Consider the following 21650-nt stretch of genomic DNA (forward strand, 5'->3'; position numbering starts at 1 on the left):
TCTTTAAACACACACACACTAACTGCTAAATCATTTCCCCCTTAAGAAAGACTTTCTGCATGTCGTCTCCACACTGATTTTTCCAGAAATTAAAGCCAGAGGCTGATGCGTGTGTTTCCTGTAGAAGATTAAAAGAAGAAGATTAAAAAAAGGGGGCCGAGTTGCCTCGAAAACTTGCATATTATAATCTTTTTAGTTAGCCAATTAAAGGAGTCATTTTGATAGACTTTTTATTACAAGAAGAAGAAGAAAGAAAGAAAGAACATTTAACTTCTTACGGAATTAAACAGCTTTTCTTTTTAACAAATAACGAATAAAGCAGCCCTTTCTAAACATGCAAACCAACCAGGTTTATAAAACATACTCCACCCCGTCCATTAGATGGCAGTGTTTACCACCAGTTCCTCGAATGAACGCCTTCTTTCCGCCTAGTCGCTCGTTGATGACTCGTTTTGTTTCGCTTTGCACGATTTCTCTTGCGGAAGGCTCGGCTTCGGTTGCAGTTCGAGGCGCGTGTCTACAAATTCAGGGGCAAAATGGAGCAGAAGTAGAGAAAAAAAAGAGCGACGTGGAAGAGGAGGACTCACTGTGAGTAACACGAGGATCGTGCGTAGGAGTACCGAGTGGGAGACGAGTGGGAACACAGTGGACTAGGATTTGGGCAGGGATGTCGGGGATACGAAAATGCATCGGCAGTTTGTGGGCGAGGAATTCGAGAGAAAAGCAGTAAGAGTGTCGTTGGAATGCCGCACGCCTCAACTCTCCCGTTTACGCAGGCTGCTGTGTAACCCGCTCGCTCTTTCTTGTCCCGTTATTAGAATTCCGAGATTCCAAGACGGGAATTTTATGTTGAATTGTATGTAACTTCCTTCAGATATTTAATTCTAGTGTAGTTAGGTTATCTTCAAGCCGGCCTACCTAGCGCTAGGTTTCGTTTCGGTTTTGATCTCCTTCGGTCCCTGACTTCTCTTTAGATTCGCCCTCCTGCTTTGTTCACTTTGCTCTCTCTTATCTTTTGGTTCTGAATTTTGTGCACCCCTGTCTCCAGCAGGGGGCGCTTGCACCCTGGAATTGAGTTCTTTATACAGTAGAATAGCTGCGCATGCTTCCACCTGTATATACAGTCAGGTCAATAAGTGTTTAGACAATGGGTACTTGTGTACTAAACGGAGGCCACTGACTACTTTTCTGTTATCTTGACGCAAATCGGATTTACGTTTTTAAGATTAGGCACCCAAAGGGGACATTAACATTAGGGACGTATAGGCAACTATGCTCCACCCCCTTGGGCAATGACGTAATTTTCATAATTCTGTCTCTTTACACCGCCACAATGGATTTGAAATGAAGCAATCAAGATGTAATTGATGTGTAGGCTTTCAGCTTTAATTTAAAGAGTTTACCATGTAGGAATGACAGCCAATTGTCTGCATAGCCCACCCCCCATTTCCAGGGGCTCAAAAGTATTTGGACTGACCAGCTGCTCCATAGCCAAGTGTCAGCAGGTCCCTCATTATTTTATTAAGCAGGTAGAAGGTCTGCAGTTGAGTCCAACTGTTGAACTTGCATTTGGAAGCCGTCACTGTGAACTCTCAATATGAGATCCAAAGAGCTGTCCATGCAGGTGAAAAGAGGCCATCATTAGGCAGAGGAAGGAAACAAACCCATCAGAGAGACAGAAGAAACACCAGGGGCCTCATGTATAACGTTGTGTGTAGAATTCACACTATAACATTGCGTAAGGACAAAAGTGGAAATGTTCATACGCACAAAAAAAATCCAGATGCATTAATCTGTGCGAATGCCAACTTCCACGTTCTTCCGCTGCATAACAACAACAACAACAACATTTATTTATATAGCACATTTTTATACAAACAGTAGCTCAAAGTGCTTTACATATTAAAGAATAGAAAAATGAAAGACACAATTATAAAACAAAATAAATCAACATTAATTAACATTGACATTAACATTAAGAGTAAGGTTCAATGGCCAGGGGGGACAGAAAAAACAAAAAAACTCCAGATGGCTGGAGAAAAAATAAAATCTGTAGGGATTCCAGACCAGTAGACCGCCCAGTCCCCTCTGGGCATTCTACCTAACATAAATGAAACAGTCCTCTTTGGATTTAGGGTTCTCACGGAAGGGCTTGATGAAGATGGTCACGTAGACTTCTGCCTTTTAATCCGTCCATCATTGTTGGAGCATCATGAAGCTTTGAGAAACAGAAACAGAAAAGAGAGTAGGGGTCAGTACCGATTTTGGAGCCACCATGAATAGTTATTTTGAGAAAATTGAACATATAGAGTATCAGGATTAAGTTAAATTAAGATTAAAATGAAGTTATAAAAAGGCCATGTTAAAGTAATGTGTTTTCAGCAGTGTTTTAAAGTGCTCTACTGTATCAGCCTGGTGAATTCCTATTGGCAGGCTATTCCAGATTTTAGGTGCATAAATCCCAGTCAGCATGAAAGCAACACACGTGCACGCGCCTGCTGTCCCTCCCCAACTCCTCCCAGAATTACGCCTCTTTGAATATGCAAATCAATATAAATAGCCCTTAAGCTCTGCCTTCTGTGAAAAAACAATAGCAATAGTACGAGGGAAGATGGAAGAAATTTCAGCGAATACCAAGTGGAGGCATTGGAAAAACCTACTATTTGTTGGTATAAACAAGAAAAGGAAGTTGATCGACTGACATAGCGTGTCGGAGAAACTCAAAAGCTCAAGTTCACAAAGTCGCACAGTGCCCGAAATAAAAAAGAAGTTGTCAGATATCAAAGTTGCTGTGAAAAGGCGAGTTGTAGCCCACTGTGTGAGTGTCATATGAAAGCTTATTAGGATACAGAGAAAAAAAATAGGCACACAGTGGGGAAAAAAAGCACGAAATATCAACTTTAATCTCAAAATTTCCACTTTAATCACATAGTTTATTTTGTCATTAAAGTAGAACATCATAAACTTCATCTTAAAATTGTTTAATTAACCAGTTTCTCAAATCACATCGTAATTAAAGTAGCACGTTAAATGCTTTGTTTTGTATTTGATCTTCTATGTGCTCTGTGTGTGTGAATCACTACTTGCTTCTTAAACCGTCTCCCTTCCTCCAGCTGGACACAGAGTCCATGACATTCATGATATTACAGCTGTCTGCATAATTAAAATACTGAGATGTATACGTGACATCATTTTCATTTTGATAGGAGTTATTAAACATGGGAACACGATGGCACAGTGATTGTTCATGTCTCACACAAGATGTTTGCTGCGCGACCTTCAATGAAATTATTTATTGCAGCAGTCCTGTCTCTTTCAAACATACTAACCTCCAATTCCTGTCCTTACTTTTCTTTCTCCAAATACCCAATCGCCACACAATCATCTCTGGAAGAGACATTAAGCCATCTGTAAGCTTTGAACGCCGATTCTTTAAAACTTTTAAGGAACATTGAAATATCTTCGTAGTACATGTTTAATTATTCTATCCATCTATCTTTCCAGTGCTGCATCAGTACCAGCAAGAATACAGCGCGAGGCAGGAACAATCCGCGAACTTGCTAACGCTGCGGCACAGTGTCCTCACATGTTTAATTATTAACAATATAAATTATTTAAATGAAGTTCACATTTTATCTGTATAATGTAATAAACATATTTTGCTGCATTTCATCTTAAAAATATCATCATATGTAAATATGCGCTTTATAAAGTGTAATATTATAACTGTAGTGCAAGTTTACAGTGGGGTGATTGTACTTATAAGTACTAACCGTTCTACAAGGAGCAATTGATTGAGTGCATTTAAAGTTCTTGGAATTAAACTGTTTGTGAACCGCGAGGTCCGTACAGGAAAGGCTCTGAAACGTTTGTCGTGTGAGAAGCATGGCTGAGGCAGCGTGTGCTTGATGCTGTATACCGATAATTCTCTTTCCGATCAGCTGCTGCTGTGATTCACACTCAGATACAGTGATATAAATACTCTGAGTGGTGCAGCGAGAGTAATATGGAAAAAAATGATCCGCTGTGGCAACCCTTAAAGGGAGCAGCTGAAAGAAGAAGAAGAAGAAGGTACAGTGAGAGTAACAACACTAAAGCAGTTATGGTATTTGGAATACTATGGCTGTTCCCTGGACCATTATATTGTTACAAGTTAATTACAATCAGATGCATTACACTAATAAACAATATGAGGTTAGTTTCGGTGTATTTATAAAGCCGCGGCAGGGGTGTGGATCTAAAAAAAGAAAAGCAAGCCACACTGGAACAGTAGCACTGCTTTGACGCTGGGTGTCAACTAACTGACCTCAACCCCACTGGACATGCAGTTCACTTACTGAAGACAAAACTGATGGCAGAAAGTCCAACAAACAAGCAGCACATGAAGACAGCGGGCAGTAAAGGCCTGGCAGAGCATCAGCACTGGACATGGCTGTGGGTTCACACCTGGAAGTGCTGCAGGAAGCTCGTCAGGAAGCACCTGGAGCACATCTGGGTACTGTATAAAAACGGCCACCTCACTCCATTCTGGGAGCCAGAATTGGGAGGTAGAGTGACGGAGCTTGACGATAGAGGAGTGGAGGCGGCAGGAGAAGAAAATAATAAGGACTGAGTGATTTGTGCATTGTGTTGTACTGGAAGGAGGAAACAAAATAAAAGAGTGTGTTTTGGACATAGCTGTGTTGGTGTCTATTCGTGGTCGAGGCCAGTCTTCACAATATATAGATATACAGAGTGGTCCAGATCTAATTATGCAGATCCAGATAGTCTGGATGACTTTGATTTATCGGCGCGAAGACGATTCTTCATGTCATCAGTGATTTTCTATGTAATAAACTTAATAAGTTATAGCGTAATGAAAATTACATAATTAGATCTGGGCCACCCCATAGATATAGAGATATATAGATGTCAAAGTTAAAGCGAACTTTGTTATTTCAACCATATACAAGTATACAGATAGGCAAAATTTCGAAGCTCAGGGTCCACAGTGTAACAACATGAAGTGCAAATAATAAATTAAAAATAAAATTTAAACACAAACAAGAAAAGACAAAGAAGTAGCAGCAATATTGACGTGTAGTAAGCAATATGAACATTGATGCAATGTGTAGTATTTGCAATCTAGATACATAGAGTCAATAAATATATAATATAATAAATAAATAATAGATATAGATAATAGAAAATATGATAATAGTTGTTCAAGACATGTGTAAACAATGACAGGTCAGAATGTTTCACAGTAGAAGGATATCAAAGAATGTCAAAATACTTAAATGTCAGTATGAGAGTTTCAGTTCTTTTCTATAGAGATATATATATATATATATATATATATATATATATATATATATATATATATATACACATTCACAGCACATCACTTTTTCCACATTTTGTTGTTACAGCCTTATTCCAAAATGGATTAAATTCAATTTTTTCCTCTGAATTCTACACACAACACCCCATAATAACAACGTGAGAAAAGTTTACTTGAGATTTTTGCAAATTTATTAACAATTAAAAAATTGAGAAAGCACATGTACATAAGTATTCACAGCCTTTGCCATGAAGCTCCAAATTGAGCTCAGGTCCATCCTGTTTTCCCTGATCATCCTTGAGATGTTTCTGCAGCTTCATTGGAGTCCACCTGTGGTCAATTCAGTTGATGTGACATGATTTGGAAAGGCACACACCTGTCTATAGAAGGTCCCACAGTTGACAGTTCATGTCAGAGCACAAACCAAGCATGAAGTCAAAGGAATTGTCTGTAGACCTCTGACAGGATTGTCTGGAGGCACAAATCTGGGGAAGGTAACAGAAAAATGTCTGCTGCTTTGAAGGTCCCAATGAGCACAGTGGCCTCCATCATCTGTAAGTGGAAGAAGTTCAAACCACCAGGACTCTTCCTAGAGCTGGCCGGCCATCTAAACTGAGCGATCAGAGAAGAAGGACCTTAGTCAGGGAGGTGACCAAGAACCCGATGGTCACTCTATCAGAGCTCCAGAGGTTCTCTATGGAGAGAGGAGAACCTTTTAGAAGGACAACCATCTCTGCAGCAATCCACCAACCAGGCCTGTATAGTAGAGTGGCCAGACGGAAGCCACTCCTTAGTAAAAGGCACATTGCAGCCCACCTGGAGTTTGCCAAAAGGCACCTGAAGGACTCTCAGACCATGAAAAACAAAATTCTCTGGTCTGATGAGACAAAGATTAAACTCTTTGGTGTGAATGCCAGGCGTCCACGTTTGGAGGAAACCAGGCACCGCTCATCACCAGGCCAATACCATCCCTACAGTGAACCGTGGTGGTGGCAGCGTCATGCTGTGGGGGGGCAGGAACTGGGAGACTAGTCAGGATAAAGAGAAAGATGACTGCAGCAATGGACAGAGACATCCTGGATGAAAACCTGCTCCAGAGCGCTCTTGACCTCAGACTGGGGCGACGGTTCATCTTTCAGCAGGACAATGACCCTAAGCACACAGCCAAGATATCAAAGGAGTGGCTTCAGGACAACTCTGTGAATGATCTTGAGTGGCCCAGACTTGAATCCGATTGAACATCTCTGGAGAGATCTTAAAATGGCTGTGCATCGACGCTTCCCATCCAACCTGATGGAGCTTGAGAGGTGCTGCAAAGAGGAATGGGCCAAACTGGCCAAGGATAGGTGTGCCAAGCTTGTGGCATCATATTCAAAAAGACTTGAGGCTGGAATTGCTGCTAAAGGGGCATCGACAAAGTATTGAGCAAAGGCTGGGAATACTTATGGACATGGGATTTCTCAGTGTTTTTATTTTCAATAAATTTGTAAAAACCTCAAGTAAACTTTCTTCACCTTGTCATTATGGGGTGTTGTGTGTAGAATTCTGAGGAAAAAAATGAATTTAATCCATTTTGGAATAAGGCTGTAACATAACAAAACGTGGAAAAAGTGATGCACTGGGAATACTTTCCGGATGCTCTGTAGAGAGAGAGATATGCATATAGATACCTTTCGTATTATGCTTCTCTCGTATTATTATTTCCTCCATGGAATCTTGCTTTAAAATGCTGCTTTCACTCCCAACATACAATGTAGTCTAATCGTTTATTCATACATGTCCAGGTTGATGAGTAGCCATTGGAGCAGGACACTCATCGTTCAATGGGGATTGCTGATGATTGTAAGTCCACTTTTATGGAGTGCAAACAGCTTGTGTCTTCTAGATGGTCCCTCACTATTATAAATACTCACACATTTTGCATTTTTATGAAACTTGCCAGGAATGGGTTACTGCCATCTGAGATTATTTTATATACAGACTGTGCTCTTCCATCACCCAAATAGCATCTTTTGTTTCCCCTATCTCTGTACACACAGCGTCTGCCTGAAAGTGATGGGCCAGGCCTGCTTTAATCAGCCAAGATCCCTGCCTGGTGAACTGGCCCCACATCACTTGCATTAGGCTCACAAATCTCAATTATCACATTACTATTTTTTAATTCTGGTTACAGTGCCTGCATGGAATAGTATTTTCTGGAATCGCTGGTTCTCACAGTAATTTGTGGAGATGCTGTCTCAACAGCAAGCGTTGGTTTTGGTGGTGAACTATCTGAACGTGGTGCAGAATTCAAGAAAACGTTGGTCATGACATACCCAAGTCATTGCTTTTTGCAAAGCTGCATCTTGCACCTAATGCTACCAACCCTTTCATTTCGGCTGACAGCCCATTGCTTCTCCATGTGGATGGAGGGATCACATAACATACACAATTTGTTACAAATGTTATTCCGTCTTGGTTGAAACAAGTTCATTGTGGTTCATCAATTCCAGAACATTCTGCCTTTCGCGGAATCTGCCTGAACGGCATCTACTGGCAGCTCTTAATGAGTTGCAACAGCTCCCTAGCTCTCCTAAATCCCGGTTAAGTTAGGAGTCATTTCCTAAATTGGGGAAAAATGATAGAATATATTTAATAATCACCCCCTGTCTGTAATTGGCCATCTCTTTTACCCACTTCACTACCTAATAGCTGATGTGTGGTGAGCACACTGGCACAAAATGGCTGCTGTCTCCTCATCCAGGTGGGTACTGCACATTAGTGGTGGTTGAAGTGGCTCCCCACTCACTATGTAAATCACGTTGAGTAATGAGAAAACCGTTATATAAATTAAAAAAATTATTATGATTATTATTTTTAATTCAAATCCTAAAGGTGGGCCCACATTTGCTGAGATTTTTGAGCCAGTTAGGATCGCTTTCTCATTCTGAGATGCCTGATAAATATGGGCCCAGATCTTCATAATGAAACACAGAGGAAGAAGGACACTGAACAAAAAGAGGTGAGAGCAACCGTTTACAATTGGCCAAGAGCAAGACCAACTGCCAATGCCGTGTGTTCAATTAGCAATTAATAAAATAAAATTTTCAATTTTTCATAAATAAACAATTCTGCTGTATCTGTGTAACAAGTCAGACCCGATAAGCAAAAACAGGCCAATCACCACACGCTTACCTTCCTACAGTAGCTGTAAGGTGGGTGATGAAATGATAGGCCAATTTCACTCCCTGAAGTGCTCTGCCGTGGTCCTCTTTTTGAAATAATCAGCTCTAAGAAACAAATGAATAAATACAGTCTTCTTCTTTTGGCTGCTGCCATTAGGGGTCACCATAGTGGATCATCTTCTTCCATCTCTTCCTCTCCTCATCATCATGTTCTGTTATACCCATCACCTGCATGTTCTCTCTCACCACATCCATAAACCTTCTCTTAGGCCTTCCTCTGTTCCTCTTGCCTGGCAGCTCAATCCCTAACTTCCTTCTCCCAGTATACCCAGCATCTTTCCTTTGCACATGTCCAAACCAACACAATCTCGCCTCTCTGACTTTGTCTCCCCTCTAATGTCCTCATTTCTAATCCTGTCCATCCTCATCACACACGATGCAAATCTTAACATCTTTAACTCTGCCACCTCCAGCTCTGTCTCCTGCTTTCTGGTCAGTGCCACCGTCTCCAGCCCATATAACATAGCTGGTCTCACTACCGTCCTGTAGACCTTCCCTTTCACTCTTGCTGATACCCGACTGTCACAAATCACTCCTGACTCTCTTCTCCACCCGCTCCACCCAGCCTGCACTCTCTTCTTCACCTCTTTTCCACAATCCCCATTACTCTGTACTGTTGATACCAAGTATTTAAACTCCACCTTCATCAACTCTACTCTCTTCATCCTCACCATTCCACTGACCTCCCTCTCATTTACACACATGTGTTCTGTCTTGGTGGTCCTAATGACCTTCATTTTCCTGTCTACTGCATATCTCCACCTCTCCAGGGTCTCCTCGACCTGCCCCATACTCTCGCTACAGATCACAATGCCATCAGCAAACCTCACAGTCCACAGGGACTCCTGTCTAATCTTGTCTGTCAACCTGTCCATCACCATTGACAATAAGAAAGGGCTCAGAGCCGATCCCTGATGTAATCCCACCTCCGTCACTCCTACCGCAGACCTCACCGCAGTCACACTTCCCTCGTACATATCCTGTACAACTCTTACGTACTTCTCTGCCACTCCCGACTTCCTCATACAATACCACAGCTCCTCTCTTGTCACCCTGTCATATGCTTTCTCCAGGTCCACAAAGACACAATGCAACTCCTTCTCTGATCTTCTCTCTACTTCTCCATCAACATCCTCAGAGCAAACATCACATCTGTGGTGCTCTTTCTTGGCATGAAACCATCCTGCTGCTCACTAATCATCACCTCCCTTCTTAACTGAGCTTCCACTACTCTTTCCCATAACTTCATGCTGTGGCTCATCAGTTTTATCCCCCTATAGTTACTGCAGTCCTGCACATCCCCCTTATTCTTAAATATCGGCACCAGTACACTTCTTCTCCACTCCTCAGGCATCCTCTCACTTTCCAAGATTCCATTAAACAATCTGGTTACAAACTCCTTTGCCATCTCTCCTAAACACCTCCATGCTTCCACAGGTATGTCATCTGGACCAACGACCTTCTCATTCTTCTTCCTCTTCATCGCTGTCCTTACTTCCTCCTTGCTAATCCGTTGCACTTCCTAATTCACTATCTCCACATCATCCAACCTCTTCTCTCTCTCATTCTCTTCATTCATCAGCCTCTCAACGTACTCTTTCCATCTGCTTATCACACTCTTCTCACTTGTGAGTATGTTTCAATCTTTTCCTCTATCACCCTAACCTGCAACACATCTTTCCCAGCTCGGTCTCTCTCTGTAGCCCACCTGTCCTTTTCTCCCTCCCTCCAACTCATCATACGCCTTTTCTTTAGCCTTCGCCACCTCGCTCTTCACCTTGCGCCTTATCTCCTTGTACTCTTGTCTACTTTCTGCATCTCTCTGACTGTCCCTCTTCTTCTTTGCCATACTCTTCCTCTGTATATTCTCATGTACTTCCCCATTCCGCCACCAGGTTTCCACCACTGAGGTTTGGAATATCAATATGTCACATGCAAAGGGTTCTCTTTAAAATGGTGGCCTCAGTTTAGGTCCAATTCATCTTTGAATGTTACCCAGTTGCATTTGGGCCAGCTTTGACACATATTGTAAGGTAAAAAAATTTGGACATGAGCGTCAGTCCGCTTTGTGTTTTTGGAACCAAGTTACCTGAACTATTGTGTAACATTTCCATAATTATTTACCTTTCTGATCATAAAATATGTCATTATGATAGCAATTGACGAGAGGAATTCCTAATTAATTGCAGATTAACGGTATTTAAGTGTTCCTCTCGTGTTCCTCTTTCTCTTGCACTGTTTGGCTCATAAACTAATCAGCACATCATCATCTCATAACAGGCCGAAGTTCAGAGTTTGGTATTTTTCCATCCAGCCGTTTTAGCTCTAGGACCGTCCTCAGTGACACACAGGCATCATTGAGATATCAATGTTGACATCAAGATCCTTCGAAAATGGGAGATTGAAATCTTTGACGACTCTAAAACTTTTGTTCCCCCCCATTGGGTGAGGGCGCAAAGCAAAAAAAAAAAACAGTTTAAAATGATTAAAAACTAGGCATTTTAAATCTTTTCTCCTTTCCCTTTCTTGACTTTGTCTTCATCAGTTGGACTTTGCCCTGCAATTAAATACATGAGTATTTCTGTAGCACATTTTCATGTAAATGATGTAGCTCAAAGTGCTTGACAGTAAAATTAGGCAATAATAATTAACATAGAATAAAGGTAAGGTCATATGACCCCGAGTTGGACAGAAAAAAGAAACAAAAGAAAACTCCAGAGGGCAGGAGAAAAAAAAAACCCAATCTGCCGGGGTTCCAAGGCCACGGGACCACCCAGCCGCTACTAGGCATTCTACCTGACATAAAATGTCTCACTTAGTCATCATTGTATTCAGGTTTCTAATGGAAGAACTTTATGATGATGGTCAAGTGGACTTCTGACCTTTAATCCATCAATTTAGGGACATCACGGCACTTTGATCAGGTGGTGGGGCTGCAGATCAGCATCACAGAAAACTGGAAAAAGAACAGGAGGAAAAGTAGGGGTTAGTACGGATTGCAGAGCCATGAAGAAAATGATAATTCAATGCACATACAGAATATCAGGGTTACACTAAAACAAATCTCTGAGAAAGTCCTTTTAAACGAATGAGTTTTTCTCAGTTTGTTAAAGTGCTCCACCGTATTAGCCTGGCAAATTTCTATCGGGTCAGCTATTCCAGATTTTAGGTGCCCAACAGCAGAAGGCCACCCGCCTAACCATTTCTTTTAAGTTTAGCTCTTGGATTCTAAGCAGACACTCATTTGAAGATCTAAGGTTACGATTTTTGAGGGTCAGGTGACAGGCATTCCACAATCTGAGATTATTGAAGGCTTTGTAAACCATAAGCAGTTTTTTAAAGTCAGTTGTAAATGGCACCGGTAACCAATGTAGTGACGCTAAGACTGGGGTGATGTGCTCGGATTTTCTTTTCCTGGTGAAGATTCTGGCAGCTCCATTCTGCACTCATTGTAATCGATTGATGTCTTTTTTTTTTTTTTGGGTGGTCCTGAGAGGAGTGCATTACAGTAATCTAGTCAACTGAAAACAAAAGTGTGACCTAATTATTTAGCATCTTGCAAAGTTTTAAGGGATCTAACTTTTGTTATATTTCTTATGTGGAAAAAAAATGCTGTCCTGGTAATCTGATTAATATGTGATTTTAAAATTCAGGTCAGAGTCAATAGTTACCCCTAAATTCTTTACCTCTGTCTTGACTTTTAATCCTCATGAATCTATAAATAAATCAGGAATTTCTAACAACCTCATTACATTCATTTTTGCCAATCACTAAAATTTCTGTTTCCTCCATAATTATTTTGAGAAAATTACAACTCATCCATTCAGAAATACAAGTAAGACATTGTGTCAGTGAACTAAGAGAGTCGGGGTCATCAGGCGCTATTGATAAACACAGTTGTGTGTCGTCAGCGGAGCTGTGGTAGCTCACGTTATGCCCCGAGATAATCTGACCTGATGGGAGCATGGAGATCGAAAAGAGCAGCGGACCAGGAGAGAACACAATATAGAATATCAGGGGTCTTTAAGTATAATTACCACAACTAACAAAAAATTTCTACCTGCCAGGTAGGACTCAAACCAATTTAAGACCCTGCCACTTTTTGACTAAGGTGATTTCTAAGAATCTTGTGACCAATGGTATCAAATGCCGCACTCAGATCTAAGAGGATGAGAACAGATACACAACCTCTGTCTGCATTTACCCGCAAGTCATTGACTACTGTAACGAGTGCAGCTTCTGTACTGTGATTTTCTCTAAATCCCAACTGAAACTTATCAAGAATAGCAGGTTTATTCAAGTGATCATTTAGCTGCATAATGACTGCCTTTTTTAGGATTTTACTTAAGAAAGGCAGGTTAGAAATGGGTCTAAAAGTTTCAAAATCAGAGGAGTCGAGATTATTTTTCTTGAGCAGGGATTTAACCTTACGACAGTCTGGGAAGACCCCCGTATCTAATGATGAGTTTACTATGCCAAGAATACTATCAATTAGCACGCTGGATACTTTTTTGAAAAAACTTGTTGGTATTGGGTCAAGGAGGTAGGTGAAGGGTCTCGGTTGAGAAAGTATTTTATACCTATCAGGTAAATCTATCCTGGTGAAAGAATTTAATTTGCTTAAAATGGAGTACTGGGGTTTAAGAGGATCAATATTGGGGGGGATGTACTATAGTATTTCTAATATCGTTCATTTTTTGATTAAAAAATACAGCAACAGCCCCACTGGAAGATTTTTGGAGGCATTCCATTGAATGACCTCAGTTTTCACTCCAAATCTGCTGGGGTCTTTTTAGGTTAATATAGAGGGTTCTCTTTAAGAAAAGCCTTAGTTTTTGAGGTTAACCACCTGAATTGTGGTGAAGTTGTTGTTGCAAATTTTATTAAGTAATTTGTGACCTTTGTTTTGACAGATAAAAAAAGGAACCTCATTCCAAGTTTACCTGGCCATGCAGGTAGGTATCTGATGGCCTCCCAACTGGGGCTATCCGTGTCAGAAGGGAATCTTTAAAGGGGTGAGAAGAGTTTTCCACGGAGCATGGCCTCATCCAATGATGAAGACATGGGTGACAGACTGGTACACATTAAGCAAGAGGACTGTGACTGGGGTCCAGTCGAGGACTGTTACGTAAAGTCAGAGGATTGTGAGGGAAGCATTTCATTCTTTAAAGAGGAGGAGTGCAAGGAGTTGATAAATGAAATTAAAGTTGAGGATTCTGAAGACTTCTCGGCTAGTCTTGAACTGCAAAAGTCTGAAGCTGGGAATCTTTTCGGGCAAGGTATCTGTGAAGAGTCTCATTCCCGGGCCACTAATGCGGGTCAGCACAATTTTATGGAGCTGAAATCTGAGTTGGAGTTTGAAGAGAAGAAAATTACTGAAAAAATTTGGAGAGAGGAAGAAGAGCAGAAGCCATCTAGGAGTGTGAGAACAAGTAAGTAATGTGATTCATTGTTAAAGAAGGGGAAACGGAGGACAGCTAGAAGTTCTACCTCTGTTAGGTGTGACTTTTTTTTGTAGGTGAAAATGAGAGTGAGATGCACAGGTAGAGACAAGATGATGACTAACAACAGCTGACTTAACACGTCATCAAATGTAAAGGGCAGTGTGATCTCCAAAAAAACACGGAAATTTTCCAGCACATGATTTTGCCCAAATAAAATGCTTTGATTTTTAGCAATAAAAGATCACCAATATTATATTTAATGAAATAATAAAATTCAGCCCTAGCTGGGGTCACCTGAGTGAGGGTGTCTGAGACCCGAAACATCTCTGATGATGTCTTTTAAACTGTTTAATGAAATAATTGTATGTATGTATTATTAAATTAATTAATTTATTTTTTTATTTATTTATATTTTATCAGTTGTATTTAGGGAACAAAATAAAACATCCTAAACTCATTCCATCCATGCTGCTAAATCTGCTGGATTTGTTCTGGTCCACAGACCTTTGTAACAATGTAACAATGTGCCCAGTGTCACTCCGATTTATTTGGGAATGTGTCTGTGGTGGTCTTGCCCCGACTCGCATCTCAGACGAACATTTACTGTTAAAGTGGATTTGTAAAACACATCACTGACCTTACGCTGATTATTATATAATACACATCCACAGAATTCAGTGTGCACCTATTACTCAACTAGATAGGTAACATCCCATAATATCCTCAAATACTGGCAATTCAATCCAGAGTTACACTAACCTGCGGCATAGCATACGCCGCATAATTATCAACGTCTCAAGTCTCTGTCTCACGTGCCTGTGTGTGTGTGTGTCTCTCTCGCGTGCCTGTGTGTGTGTGTCTCTCTCTGTCTCGCGTGCCTGTGTGTGTGTGTGTGTGTATCTTTCTTTTTCTCACGTGCCTGTGTGTGTGTCTTGATTAATGAAAACATTCTTGGCAAATGCTTTTGCTCTCGCTCAAATTGATGGTGGGCAGGGCTCTGTCGTGTGTATCACATGGTCAGTCTAGCGTGCCATGGTCAGCTGCTTAGTGAATTGTTGGTGGGCGGGGCTCTGTCTTGTGAACGTCTTGCTTGCCTTGGACTTAGTGAATTATATATATAGATTGCCAAAATGAGTAATATACAACATTTAACATCATTGCATACTATGCAATGGTTAAATATTATACAATGGTTAAACATTATAAGTAAACTATAGAATACTAGCCAACCTGTGGCATAGCATACGCCGCATAATTATCAACGTCTCAAGTCTCTGTCTCACGTGCCTATGTGTCTCTCTCTCTCTCTCTCTCTATCTCTCTCTTTCTCTCACGTGCCTGTGTGTCTCTCTCTCTCTCTCTCTTTCTCTCGCGTGCCTGTGTGTGTGTGTATCTTTCTTTCTCTCACGTGCCTGTGTGTGTGTGTCTCTCTCTCTCACACGCGCCTGTGTGTGTGTGTGTGTGTCTTGATTAATGAAAACATTCTTGGCAAATGCTTTTGCTCTCGCTCAAATTGATGGTGGGCAGGGCTCTGTCGTGTGTATCACATGGTCAGTCTAGCGTGCCATGGTCGGCTGCTTAGTGAATTATATATTCTTGATTAATAAAAACATTCTTGGTAAATGCTTTCGGTCTCGTTCGAATTGTTGGTGGGCGGGGCTCTGTCGTGCGTATCCCATGGTCTGTCTTGCGTGCCATGGTCAGCCGCTTAGTGAATTGTTGGTGGGCGGGGCTCTGTCTTGTGAACGTCTTGCTTGCCTTGGACTTAGTGAATTATATATATAGATTGCCAAAATGAGTAATATACAACATTTAACATCATTCGTTGCCACTCTTTTTTTTTTTGTCATTAACAGGATATTTCTTGTTACTGCATTCTTAGTTCAAATTACTCTGAAATGTTTATTACAAAATGGTAAAACATTAAAAGCTGTACTGTCCTTTGAAAATGACAAGAATTAGTGATATGTCACATTTAAATGATTAGGTCATTTGTCTCCATTGCTATATCGTAATTAAACAAGGAGGTTTAGAATTATTAGTTAGCGCTCGGATGTTCACCGTCATGTAGTGTACAAGAACGATGGCAGAGGTCAAGACCTTCTGGGATCATCCATGTTGTTCCAGATGATGTTCTGTAGGTTTCCCAAGTCCCTTAACCTGAAAATTGCTCCAGGGGCCGTTGTAGAAATGGCTCACCCCATGTGAAAAAACAATGTACCCTTCCGGGACTAGCAAACCCAATGAGAAATGTCACCAGCACAGAAGGGCTGCAGTCATGTGTGAATAACGGCACTGGCCGGCTCGCAGAGCACGAGTTAGTCCCGTTAAACGACTCTGATGTGAATGTTTAGTTGTGATGTGTAATTAGACATTCTGATGAAGGTAAGCTAATCGGCAGGAGTGACAGTGAGGGTAAGCTAATCGGCAGGAGTGACAGTGAGGCACCACACCAGTGGCAGAAGCTGCAGCTTGCTTTTTGGTTGCTAAGAGCACAACGTGTGTCTCCATATTAAAGAGTACTCTAGTAATTCTGAAGTAGGTTCTTGATTGCAGTTTTCACTTGTCGCATTGGTATGGAATACGTAATTGGTTTAAGTATTTGTAGGCTGACATTCTTACACTATGGCATTAGGAACTCTACTTCATGTACAACCAAACTGAAAAATTCCAAGGAACCCAAATTATTCCATCAACGTGTAGCCTCCTTAGCGTTACATGTTTTTGTGTTGCTTTTTTTTTTGGCTTGAAAAAAATTACATATTTATTAATTCTCATCTCTCTACTGTAAAACGTGCAAAACACTATAAAGTGAGAAGTGTAGAAAGCATAATTGTCACTGTGGGTGCATAAGGCAGGATCGAGCATGGGTCAGACGCGTACCGAAAGAAATCTCTCAGTCCAAAAGTTTGTTTTAAAAGATTTAGTGAAGATGCAAAGCAAACAGTCCACACAAGAATAAAGAAAAAAGGTTGTTACACATGTAGAACAAAGGGCCAAAAAAAAAAGAAAAGGTGTTTCTTCTATAAACGTATCTTTTCTTGTCACACCTCTGTTATTCTATATTTAAAGATGCTTTATTTCGTATTCAGTACGTTCTAATGTATGGCACTGCACGTTCAATAGAGCTCATTGCATTACATACTATTGGGTATGGTTTAAAACTGTGTGCCCTCCATGCCTTACACACGGCAAGGCAGGTCACTAACTGAGACAAAGCTATGGTCAGAGTGGCTAGACATAGTTAGAATATACCAACTCAATTCAACTTGTGGGGTTATAAGAACCTGCCATAGACTATACAATAATATTTAGGCAAGCGTTTAATATAGCTTAAATAACTAGCAAATGGCTCTTAGAATAATAATGATACAAATTATAATAATAATATATACATGTAAAGAATTATTATTATTATTAATAAAAGTAATGCTAATACCATATATACGGTCAAAGTATGTCATTTATTTGGTGAATCTTAAAGTATACACGTCACATTTGGGACAGTAGTAGCTCGATTCCTTGCAGATTTTCTTTCCAGACCGATCAGCTTTTGAACAGCACACTGTACAAGTGCAATTGACACGAGCGTTGCTTTCAGATTTACCAGAATCGCTTTTGATTTCAACTCCACTGCCTAAAGACAGATTCACCTCCTCATCACCACTCATGTCACCATCAAGAGCGTGCAGCACCTGAGCTGCTGAAAAACGTTTCTTACGAGACTCCATTATGAGGCTAGGAGAAGACCCGTCTGCACCATTGTCCGGGTAACACTTCGGGCCTGTCTCTTACACCAGTACAACGTTCGGCACGAATGCTGTTGGCACTTTTACAGCCCGAGTAATCCTCGGATCTAACGCTTACGTGAGACGTGTCTATGCAGTGTTCCGAGTGATGCTTAGGACTAATGCTTTTTGCATTGTTTTTACAGCCCGAGTGATGCTTGGGTGTAATGCTAAGGAGGTTAATTATTTAAAGCACCAATTCAGAACTGTAATAAACTCGGGCATCAATCTGCTATAGATTGCCGTTCAGCCTCTCTCACTTTCTTAATAGTAGCTGAATTTCCTTTATGTGTTATTTTAGTTCAAGCGCTATTTGTTAAGCAACTGCTGATAAGACTAACATTGTCTGTGTTACATAGTTGTCTATTTTATGACAAATAAAAGTCTTGACTTTTCCAAGCTGTACCCATGATACATCATGCATCCCATTAGATTCTCACTTAAAGTCACAGATACTCAATCTCCTCCATGTTTTTTGAGCCCTGATAGTTTAATCTCAATTATTGATGGTTGGGGCTGCTTAAATATTAAGATTGCACATATAATCATGGATTGCTACAAACCCGTCTTGAGGTCACAGTAAATAGTTTGGATCTGTGGAGCAGATTGAACATTAATTTGCACAAAATGTTTATTTAAGCAAGACTTCCCAGCTAATTCATAATTTCATAAGCACTGTTCTAGGAATACCCTACAAATGGAACTGAGGGGTGATGCTGAAACACCAAGAAGAGTGCCACCTTTCTTGCATTACAGATTATATTATTTTAGAACATTTAATAAAGCTGTTTTTATCCTTGCAGATTCACAGGAGAATGTCAGCTTCTCCCCATCCTCGTTTACGCAGACCTCTCTTCAGTGTAAGCTGCAACACAACCAGGACAAAGAGAGGATGAAGAAATCTACAAGAGGATCAGATCATTTGACGGCAACCTCTTGGCAGTGCAGTTTTCTTCCTGCGCAAGAAGTCATCAGTACTGACCAACAACAAGGGAATAACACAGTTCAAGAAACTTTGTATGCTGGACGAGAGTGCGGACAAACTTTTATAAACAAGTCTAACTGTAAAGCTGTCAAGCCAGTTCGCATAAGACCAAAGCCACATTGCTGTTCTGAATGTGGCAAACAGTTCACTGTCAGTAGCTGTCTTCAACGGCACATGAGAATTCATACTGGGGAAAAATCTCATTGCTGCTCTGAATGTGGCAAACGATTCTTTGACAGTTATAAGCTCCAAAGACACAAAATAATCCATGCTGGAGAGAAGCCCTATAGCTGTGCTGAATGTGGAAAACGATTCCCCAGCAGTGCCCATCTTCAGAGCCACACAAGAATTCATACTGAAGAAAAGCCATATTGCTGTTCTGAGTGTGGCAAGAGATTCTTCTATAACAGCTGGCTTCAGGCACACATGAGAACTCATACTGGAGAAAAGCCTCATTGCTGTTCCGAATGTGGTAAACGATTTTCTGACAGTTACAAGCTTGAAAAACATAAAAGAATCCACCCTGGAGAAAAGCCCTATGGCTGTTCTGAATGTGGAAAAACATTCACCAGCAATACTCATCTTCAAAGTCACACAAGAGTTCATACTGAAGAAAAGCCATATTGCTGTTCTGAATGTGGTAAACGATTCCTCTATAACAGCTGGCTTCAGGCACACATAAGAATTCATACTGGAGAAAAACCATATTGCTGCACTGAATGTGGCAAACGATTTACCGATAGTCGTAATCTCCAAAGACATACAAGCATCCACACTGGAGAAAAGCCCTACGGCTGTGCTGAATGTGGAAAAAGATTCATTAAAAAAAGCAATCTTCAAAGCCATATAAGACTTCATACTGGAGATAATCCATATGACTGTACTGAATGTGGCAAACAGTTTACCACAAGTAGCCACCTTCAAAGCCACATGAGAATTCATACAGGAGAGAAGCCATATTGCTGCCCCGAATGTGGCAAACAGTTTTCAGACAGTAGTGCTCTTCGCCAACATAAACAAATTCATACTGGAGAGAAGCGATATGGCTGCTTTGAATGTGGCAAGAGATTTTCCCGTAACAGCAGTCTTCAGAAACACATAAAGCGTCACAGTGATCTGCAGTCATGAATGAACCAGATGATTCTCCTGTAACGGCAGGCTTTGCAATAATTCAAAACTTCATGTTGATGAAAAAACTTACTGTTGCTCTAAATGTGGTTTCTGTCATCAGGATTCCCTTTGGACACTGTGGCAATAATGGAGGGTTGTGGCCATGGGGGTGGGGGGGGGGTTAGGGGAAACCTTTCACACAACCACTTCTAGTGATTGAACTGAGCTTTGCCAGTCCTGTTTCATTTGCCTTTCGGAGTTCTGGCTAATGGAAGCAGACCTCGACTCGCAGGATTCACTATAGTGACGATGGACCAGGACCTGAACTCCTTGAGTAAGCATAAAGGTGGTGGAGAGTCCCTTTATATACTGCAACCCAATTCACCACACAACAAAACCCCGGGTATGTAAAAAGGACGTTAAACTTTTAGGTATTAATCTTAGAGCATATTTTTTTTTTTTGCCAAGAGAAATCCATCCGATCAGGTTTTTTATTGTTTACATTGTCCTGTCTGCGGACCACTCAGCATCTTCTTTATCTGGCCAAGGAACAATCGCCAGATGCATTTTATCTAATTATTGGAGACTTTTGTCTTTGTAAGCTTTTTTTTTGTATGTATGTTTTGTGTCCTATGAGAAATAGTGGCCGCCTTGTTTGTTGCTATGGCAATGTAAACAATGCTTATCAAGCGTAGGCATTCCCTGGTCTGGAGAACTCTAACCATAATATAAAACAACTTATGCCAATCTACCAGCCAAGGCTGCGACAGATCAAAGCAAAGAAGGCAGAAATTAATCGAAAGAAATGCTTCTTTGTGGTTTTAATTGCAGGGATTGGGACATTCTGATGGTTGGAAATGGGACCATTGATGCAGCAACAGTCCTTTTTGAGTATACCAGTTTCTGTAAGTACACAATCATCCCCAATATAAGAATTAAAATATATCCCGGTAATATACCTTGAAGACACCCCAGAGTTGAAAAACCTTCTAAGCCTAGTTATTAAAAAAAGAAAGTGCCTGTTTCAATCATTTTAGCCATTGAGTGAGAGAAAATACGGTTACAATAGCAAATAAAGCAGAAAATAAAGGCCACTCTCAAGGTTGCTGGATGTCATGGCTGGCCTGTGCACTGGTATTGTGAGTGCTGTGCAGAGTGGAGGCAGACCCACTGCGTCTTTCCCAGTTGATTCTGGGGATCATCAGCGGTGTGTTTTTGCTCCTACTCTGTTCAATGGACTGGACTGGGTGTTGGGCAGGGTCGTAGGGTTCAGTGGCAGTGGGGTATCTGTTGGTAAAGAGCGATTCACTGATCTTGACTTTGCTGAGGATGCTGTGATCTTCAATGGAGGCTCTCGAAAGTCTGAGTGAGGAGTATGAAGGGCTGGGCTTGTTATAAAAACCAAGAGCCAGGCCTTTAATGACCTCTTGGGCACAGCCACCAGCAGTGTGTCTGTCTGCAGAGAAAGTGTCGACCTCATCATTGAGAGGTTTACTTACCGTGGCAGTGACATTCATGTCTGGTGACTCTTCCTATGAAGTCAGTAGACGGATTAGCAGAGCATGGGGTGTCATGAGGTCACTGGAAAGGGGTGTGTGGCGCTCCTGATATCTCTGCAAAAGGATGAAGTCTTTAGAGTCCTGGTGCCCCCTGTTTGCAAGACATGGATGCTATCCAGTGACCTGAGATGAAGACTGGACTCCTTGTGTCTCTTCGGAGAATCCTTGCGTCCCGCTGGTTTGACTTTGTGTTGCTCAAAGAGACCTGCATTGCGAG

The 21650-nt window shown here is 41.1% G+C and overlaps 1 protein-coding gene across 1 annotated transcript; it reads left to right on the top strand.

Moving 5' to 3' along the window:
- The first annotated feature begins 328 nt into the window (after nucleotides 1-328).
- LOC120528155 (gastrula zinc finger protein XlCGF57.1-like) lies at nucleotides 329-20021 on the top strand. Its single transcript, XM_039752224.1, has 3 exons — nucleotides 329-588; nucleotides 13461-13979; nucleotides 18583-20021. The coding sequence occupies exons 2-3, from the start codon at nucleotides 13586-13588 to the stop codon at nucleotides 19890-19892; spliced, it is 1704 nt and encodes a 567-aa protein (XP_039608158.1). The 5' UTR covers nucleotides 329-588; nucleotides 13461-13585; the 3' UTR covers nucleotides 19893-20021.
- The last annotated feature ends 1629 nt before the right edge of the window (nucleotides 20022-21650 follow it).

Source organism: Polypterus senegalus, chromosome 4 (genome assembly GCF_016835505.1).
Source record: "Polypterus senegalus isolate Bchr_013 chromosome 4, ASM1683550v1, whole genome shotgun sequence".
Taxonomy (NCBI): Eukaryota; Metazoa; Chordata; class Cladistia; order Polypteriformes; family Polypteridae; genus Polypterus; species Polypterus senegalus.